The sequence below is a fragment of the Chelonoidis abingdonii genome, chromosome 1, assembly GCF_003597395.2.
Source record: "Chelonoidis abingdonii isolate Lonesome George chromosome 1, CheloAbing_2.0, whole genome shotgun sequence".
Lineage (NCBI taxonomy): Eukaryota > Metazoa > Chordata > Testudines > Testudinidae > Chelonoidis > Chelonoidis abingdonii.
Genome location: NC_133769.1, coordinates 162,644,550 through 162,652,983, shown reverse-complemented (window position 1 = coordinate 162,652,983; position 8,434 = coordinate 162,644,550). Strand labels below are relative to the sequence as shown.

General features: G+C 43.8%; 1 protein-coding gene across 1 annotated transcript in view; it reads left to right on the top strand.

The window, feature by feature from the left end:
• TIGIT (T cell immunoreceptor with Ig and ITIM domains) overlaps window positions 1–8,158 on the top strand; it is an 11,150-nt gene extending 2,992 nt beyond the window's left edge. Inside the window, exons 2-4 of the mRNA XM_032776834.2 lie at window positions 1,153–1,476; window positions 3,606–3,715; window positions 5,004–8,158. Coding sequence (XP_032632725.2) covers window positions 1,153–1,476; window positions 3,606–3,715; window positions 5,004–5,237 — 668 coding nt within the window. The 3' untranslated portion in view covers window positions 5,238–8,158. The remainder of the gene's footprint in view (window positions 1–1,152; window positions 1,477–3,605; window positions 3,716–5,003) is intronic.
• The last annotated feature ends 276 nt before the right edge of the window (window positions 8,159–8,434 follow it).

Here is an 8,434-nt window from a genome sequence, read left to right as displayed (position 1 = left end):
CTTAAATTAGAGTGAATAAATGAAGACTTGGCACTCCACTTCTGAAAGGTTGCTGACCTCTGGAGTAGGACAATTGGTTGTAAATGGTTTATTTACTTGCAAGCCTTCTTGTGTGGGCCAACCAAGGAAGAATGGAGACTAGGGGTCTTACAGTGACATGACCATGACACTGGAATCCATCTTAATCCTTGTACTTTTCCATTGATGAGGTAGGGTGGGGGCAAGCACAAACAAAAGATTCCCGCCTTGTGCCAAAGCTATAAAAGGGGGTGGAGCAGGACAAAAAGGGCTGCCAGTCATGAGAAAACCCCTGCTTACCACCTGAGATGTCTCCTGGAACTAACAAGACTGTACAGGGGAAAGGATTGGGCCCAGACTAGGAAGGCGTCTAGTCTGTGAAAGAAGCTTATTGGAACATCTCTGAGGGTGAGAGATTACCTGTAATCAGTTTCTTAATGTATTAGGCTTAGACCTGTGCGTTTTTGTTTTATTTTGCTTTGTGACTTACTTTGTTCTGGCTGTTATTACTTTAAGCTACTTAAATCCTACTTTTATACTTAATAAAATCACTTTTGTTTGTTAATAAACCCCAAGTAAGTGATTAATATCTGGGGGAAGCAAACAGCTGTGCATAGCTCTCTATCAGTGATACAGAGGGCAAACAATTTATGAAGTTACCCTGTATAAGCTTTATACAGAGTAAAATGGATTTATTTGGGGTTCGGATCCCATTGGAAGTTGGGTGTCTGGGTGCTGGAGACAGGTAACCTGCTGAGCAGTTTTTTTAGTTAAAGTCTGCAGCTTTGGGGACGTGAGCCAGACCTGGGTCTGTGTTGCAGCAGGCTAGTGTGCCTGGCTCAACAAGGCAGGGTTCTGGAGTCCCAAGCTGGCAGGGAAAATGGGCTCAGAGGTAACTTCAGCACATCAGGTGACAATCCCAAGGGGATCTCTGTGACCGAACCCGTCACAAAGAATTCCCTTCCTTCTCAGATATAGTTCCTTCCTGTTTGGTTATTGCTTGTTTTATCTGATTTCAATGACTGCAGTGGAGTGGGAATTTAGATAATCAAACGAACTTTCTCTCTCACAAGCTGTGGGGGAACCCTACAGTGCATCACTCTCATGACTACACTTTGGTTTCCTGTCTTCCAGGGAACACAACTGAGAAAATTCTAACAGCTGGGAACGTTTCTGCAGTTGAAAACAGCAACATCACCCTGCGGTGTTCTCTCTCTTTGACCAATGCCATTGTGTCGCAGGTGAACTGGAACAGGTGTAACAAGGTCATGCTTGCAGTTTACCTAAGCAAAGATAAAGCTATGGTCCAGCCAGCATTCACTGAGAAGGTATCGCTGGCAGCAGAGTATGGGATAACAATCCACTTCTTAAGCGTCAATGACACTGGGGATTATTGCTGTGAATTTCACACCTTCCCTTATGGAATATTTGAAGGGAGAACGTTCCTGGAACTGACAGGTGAGCCAACAAAACTACAGATAACTCAGATCTATGGAGTGCAGGTAAAATTTTCCAAAGCACCTAAGTGACTCAGGGCTTGTCTACATGGGAATTATTTCAGAATAGCTATTCCTGATTAACTTCATATTAATCAAAGGGAATAAGGCACTTTTTGGAAGCGGATTAAGCTAATTCGTAATAAAATACTCTTATTCCAGAATAAGGGCTTGTCTACACTGGCAATGTCTACAGCGGCAACGCTTTAACATGGCTTGTGTCGTCGTGGCACAGCAGTGGGAGAGAGATCTCCCAGTGCTCTAAAAAACCATGAGGGGCGTGGCGCCCAGCGCTGTAGCACTGTCTACACTGGCACTTTGCAGCACTGAAACTTGCAGCACTCGGGTGTTTTTTCACACCTCTGAATGAGAAAGTTGCAGAAACACACATGGAGTTAATCAGGAATAGAGAAACTGCTTTAAATTCACACCCTATCTTATTCTGGATTAAATTCGTGTGTGTAGACAAGCCTGTAGGAAAAGAGCTGCATGAATAACTGATTTTTTCAGTTTGTGGGCTGTACTGAACTCCCCCCACCCTTCCCCCCCTAAAAATAAATTTGATGAACCAAAAATTTGAAAATTAATTAATTTCAGGTTGAATGAAACTTTTTGTTTGACTGAAAATGATTGTAAGATTTGTTAACTTAAAAAAAATTGAATAAAAAATTGAAACGTTTTGTCTTGATATTTCAAAATGAATTTTTTTGATTGATACAATTTTTTAACTTGACTTCTTGAAATGTTTCAGTTGACTCAAATCTACATTTTTCGGTGAAAAAAAGTTCTAGCTGAAAAATGTCACCCTTTTCTATTTAGGAGCCTAAGAGTGGTGTTTTAGGCACTTTTGAAAATTTACCCCTTTAGGCACCTTTGACAAATTTATTTTTCAATTGAAGAATTAGCACCATCCAGAGCACCCTCTTCCTTTCCCTAGAGTAGATTCATTTTGTGGGTGACATGGCCAAAATTATTTTTTAACATTTACCTTTTGCCTTTGTTACTAGTAAATTATATTATTAAAGCTGAAAGGTTTTAAGAGCTAATTTACTTTTCATCACTTCTGTGGATTATGTACTGTTTGTTTACTCTTTGCATTTCTCACTTAGCTTGGACAATAAAGCTAGATTGGTCAATGTCACTTTCTGTTTATGGTCAATTTCACTTGCCATTTCTCCTTCCACTAGCCCAGTGCTCTGCCAGATCTGTTTACTTGAATTACAGAAGTACGGATCGTCTAGTGGTTGGTAGAGATGACTGCATTTAGAGGGACAGAGAGAGGAAGTGATCTGCCCTTGATTTGGTTTGGGGATTTGTCTCTAATAATACTCGCCTACCATACAGGAAGTGTGAAGGCTAATTGGAGCCAAATTCTGCCCTTAATACAAGGGTACAATTCTATCTGTAGGGGTCTGGTGCTGCTGGGGAGAGAGGAGAAAGCATACAGTAGGTGGTGGGGGTGTTACCCAAGGTTTTCAGAACCCCCAGCAGTGGCAACATAATTATTTCACTCTAAGTGGGTCAGGAATAAATCAATAGGAACAGAGCCATAGGCGCTGACACCGTGGGTGCTTGGGGGCTGGAGCACCCATGGAAAAAATTGGTGGGTGCTCAGCTCCCTGTGGCCCCGCCCCCCTGCACTTGCCTCTGCCTCTGCCTCCTCTGCAAGCCCGCCACCGTGTCCTGCTTCTCCCCCCTCCTCTCTTTGTTGTATTATGCATGAAATAATAAACAGATGGTCTCCATCGGGCATATATCATCACTAGGTTCTACCCCCAGCATTGTTTAGGATGAAACCAGTTGGCGGAAGATCCAGATTGTCCTGAGGAAGAAGGAGATAGAGTGCCCTCTCATCAGGGTTTCTTTGTCAAACCTGGACACGTGGGGCCTGATTCTGATTTCATTAAAACTGTAATTGAGGAGTAACTCTTTGGAAATCAATGGTGTTATACTAGTGTAAAATAAGAGTGAGATTAGCATCAAGCCTGAGGATCACAGCTGTAGCCTTGTACCCCCTTCTGCATGCCTTTGGTGAATGTGGCCAAGGGTGATTTTAATGCCAAACTCACATTTCTCTTCACTTAATTTCAGGAACATCAGAGGAGATGACCCTTTGGAAGAACCTTCCATACATAATCATCAGCCTGATAGTGGGAGTTCTGCTCCTAGGGTGTTTCGTACTCTGGATCCTCAGGAGAAAGGTAACCGGAAGTTAGTCCTGGTAAGGTCATCAGCTCCCCTTCCACTCATCCCATTACTTTTCTTAGCTCTTGAATCTTTAATTCATTGATCGGATTAAACATAAAGATGCAGAGTAACTTTGTTGGGAAACATGGTGGCTAAGTGGACAGACCTCTGCTGTCCCCAACTCCAGCATTCACTTAGTTGCTCATTGTGCTTCCTAGTGTATTGACCTCTGCTGCCCACAGCCTCAGGAACTCACTTGATTTGGCTGAATTTTGAGCATCTGCTGAAAAATCCCCACAGCATGGCCAAGAAATCATCTCAGATCCCGTGCCTTAGTAACTCAGCACCCAGCTCAGAGTGAGGGTTTTGCTATGGCCCCTAATTCCCTCCCCAGTGAGCTCTGCTGACCACCCTAATACACCTGGGCTGAGTGTGAGGGAATTGCTCATGTCACCCATCCTGTGGCTGACTGATGGAATATCTGGGGTCCCTCCTCATTCCCCTAGCTGAGAGTGAAGGCACAGTTCATGTTTCCCCATCTGGGCTGAATGCATCTCAGCATCCCCTCTTCGATGAGTGCGAGAGACCTTTTCAGAGTCAGCAGAGAACGGGGTGTATATTTGGGCCCTCCTTCTTTCAGGCTGCTTGCTGAGAGCATATTTCAGGTTCTCCTGAAGTGTGACGGTGTGTCTCAGTAATTGCCCTGCTTTCCTTTCACTAGCTACTATGTGGGTATGTCTCAACTCCTGCAGGAATGGTCTGAGTATGAGGGGCCATTTCAGGCCCCATGCCCATCCCATTGGCTAAGATTGGGGTCCCCAGCTAGGTGTGAGGACATGTCAGATAGGGGCCCTAATCTGCCAGCTGTCAAGTGTGTGGGCACATCTCATGGGCCTGTACATGCTTCACTGGACAAGGGGGCTGGTCAATGATGGGAGGCATTTTATTCCATATTGGCTGAGGGCTGGATTAATGGAGGACTCTACTCCACACCAGTCAAGGGTGAGGTTGCTTCTCAAGGGGGCCTCCACCAGTGTAAGGGCACATCTCAGGCCCCCTTCATACCCAACCTCCTCAACCCCTCCATCACCCACTCTTCTCTCTCTCTCCCCTCTTAAGAAAGAGGTGGAAGGATGGTGGGAACCTGAGCAGCTGTTTAAATGTAAGGATGAGCCTGATCTCAACCTGTAGACAGAAATCCTGCCCAGACTCTGGGAAAGTATGGATCTGAAGAATGGCCCTTGGGGCCATCTCTGGTTTAAAATGATTGGAGGAAAAAAACCTTGTGGCTTTGTTTTGTAGAAACAAACTCAGAAGATCCATGTGCCGCCCCATGTCCTGCAGAAGGCACCTTCCAGCAGCAGTGGGGAGGACTGCAGCTCACCAAACCCCACCACAGGCAGCTCAGCAGAGGCCAGCGTGGCATCTGCCAGCAGCGTGGGAGCTCAGGAGGAGTCCGATGATGGTCACGACTATTTCAACGTCTTTCGATACAAAAGCCACAGCAGCACGAGCACTGTGGTACGAATGGGGTAGTTGGGTGGGGAGGAGGAAGTTTTGGCTGTGGGGAAGCATAGCGATCCTGCATCAGATCTTTTGTTGAAACCTTTCTGCTTCCTCCATCAAGTCTCGTAAAATGGTCTGGAGGTTGACTGGTCAAGAGAAAGGATATGTGTGGTGGTGATGGGAGGGAGAAGTACACAGCATTGTTGTAGACAGGGTCAGGGTGTTTGCACTGGATGAATCAAGAGATTGGAAACGGCCTTTACCTTCTGGGTTTTGTTCAAAATCCCATCCAGGCTGGTAGCGACAAGACGTTGTTACTAACTGAAGGGCTGCGTGGAAGTCTCAGGCCAGTTTCCTAAGGGTACCAGTGACCACGTCACAACTTGGGGAAGAAAACTGGTTCAGGAAAGAAGCAAGGTAATGACTGAGCCATGGACACTGCCATCTCCTCTCATCTCTGGGGATGGTCTCTCAAGAGCAGGGCTGAGGAACAATAAGTGGGGGGCTATGTGTGGGAATGGTGCCAACCCACCTGCGGCTGCCTGGACTGCACCTGATCTGATGGATACTGTCATAAACAGATAGTTAAGGGTTAATGCCTCTCTTATCTATAAAGGGTTAAGAAGTTCACGTAGCCTAGCTGACACCTGATCAGAGGAACCAATGGGGGAAGAAGATGTTTCAAAAGGAAGGAGGGAAGTTTTCTTTGTTTAGAGTCAGTTTCAGTTTCAGCTGGAGTGGAAAAGATCAAGGAACCAGCCTCTTATTAGAATAGTAAGTTTTAGAAAAGAATAAATGGGATTATGCTTATTTTCTTTTGTAACTTGTCTTTGTGCAATTAGGGAAATAATCAAATTTGGGTATTCTTGTGCATACTAAGGTTTTTGCCCAGGGGAACATCTTGTGTTTTAAATTTGTTGTCTGTGAGATCAGCTTGTATGCTGTCTGCCAGAGGTTTTTTTTTCTTTTACCTTTCTTTTCTTTAATTAAAAGCCTTCTTTTTAAGAACCTAATTGATTTTTTCCCTGTTTTTTTTTTTAGATCCAAGGGAATTGGATCTGGACTCACCAGGGAATTGGTGGAGGAGTCTCTCAAGGGAGGGGAAGGTTTTGGGGGGAAGACAGTTTTTTCCAGATGACTCAGACATCTGGATGGTGGCAGCAAAACCAGATCTAAGCTGGTAATTAAGCTTAGAAGTGTTCATCCAGGTCCCCACATCTGTACCCTAAAGTTCAGAGTGGGGGTGAAACCTATGATAGATGGATAGAGGACTTTAGTCTCCAGAGCTGCCAGTGCAGCACCATTCACAGAATTTAGGCATGAAAATGGCTGTAGGGCAGCCAATTGCCACTGACTTTGCATATGGGACCTGCTGAATAATGGGAAGCAGCCTTTTGATCCCACAGGACCCTGCTGGTTAACAACATGCCTTGGGGTTGCAATCCTCAGGCTGAGAACTACTGGAATATGTCCTTGGATGTTAATATGGCCTTGGGGTGCAGATTTGGTCAGTTTACCTTGTTTTGAGAAGAGTGCCTCCTAGCATGAGAAAAACATTCTAGATTCCTCTTAAAATGCTCTTTCAACCCCTGCTATGGAAATGATTATCCAATGTGTTTCTATGTCCCTCATCTTTTAGCAATGATGTTGCTTTGCCAGGACTGTGGGGACGATTCTTATGCATCCCATTGGAGGAGGATCTCATTTTCAGGCTTATGACAAATGAAAGATATCTTGTCTTGAACTTTTAACCTTTTAGGGCAAAACCAACAGACTTGAGGAAGAAGGGTGGAGGTGTGGGGGTGTGTTTCCTAACTTTCACAAGAGGACACCTAAATTAGGATACTTTGTTTATGCATTTGGACTCAATCCAAGGGCAGAACTGGGTGCCCTAAATTAAACCTCCACATTTGAAAAGTGTGCTCCAGAGGTGAAACGGGTTCCGTTGATCACTGGGCGTTTTGTTGTTAGTTTCAGTGGGACCAGGATTTGGCCAAGGATGTGAATGAAAAATCAAAACTAGTAATTGAGTTTGGGGTGGAGGGGTGGGTTAGGAGACGTAGGGCATCTGCTCTCTCAGCTCTTGCTTGGCCTTCCAGTGGCATCTCCAGCCTGGCAAGTCTTGTGCTCTGGCTTGAAATCCTGTAACTTCCAGTAGCCATTGCTGCCTTTTTACCAATGGAGTCTTGGATTCAAGCTTGACTTAGGTCACCAATGAGAGAGTTTGGTGACCTTTGCCTTATCTTAAGAGTAGGTTTATGCAAATCACTGAATCAAGATATTGCACCTCAGGACTGAAATAGAGAAGCTGAATTGTACAGGGGGTGTCTGTAGTAAAGATATTGCAGGTTAAGACTGAGCTGCACTAGCTGACCTGTAAGGGGTCCCAGGACAGGACTAGCAGGGGGACTGCAGGTCAGGATGGAGGGGCACTGGCAGAGCTGTGTGTGAGGAGCCAAGGACTGGAATAGCAAGGGAGAGATGCATGGCAGGTTACTTACAGTCTGCTGTTGTCATGGATTTTTAAAATATTATTTGACCAAAAAATTTCTATTTGTAAGAAGTCTCCTTTTTGCCATATTTTCTGATATTATGCTTCCAATCAGCGAGTCCTCTGTGTTACAGGGTCCTCTGGAGAAGTTTAGCCCCAGAGTCAAATGTTGCAATATAGTCATACAGTGAGTGCGCCAGTGTGGTTCTGTCCTATCAACTGCAGGATTGTGTCTTTGCATGCAACCTTGTATATTCTAGGAGGAAAATAAACCCACAAAGACACCTGCCAAGTTTTTTACCTTTTTTTTTTTTTAATTATTCCTTCATATTCAAACTTCACAAACAGTGTGAACTTGTACAATACCTCAGAAAGTGAAACTTACAAAAAAAGTGCTGGTAACATTAAAAAAACCAAAAAACAAACAAACAAAAACAAAAAACAAAAACAAAAAAACAAACATCATTCTTAGCAACATCAATTACTCTTCCACACAAAACAGAAACCTTGTAAAATTTATTTCCGTATTTTTAAGGCGTAATACTTCCGTATAAAGTATATGCAAGAGATAAAACTTCACAGTATTCCAAAATGTCACAATAATAATAATAATAATAATATAGGATAATGAAGCGCTAGTTAATTTTCTTTTTTTTCTTTTTTTTTTTTCTGTTTTAAATAACAAATACAAGTCACAGGTAAATATACGTGAGAAAAATACGAGGCTAATATTAAA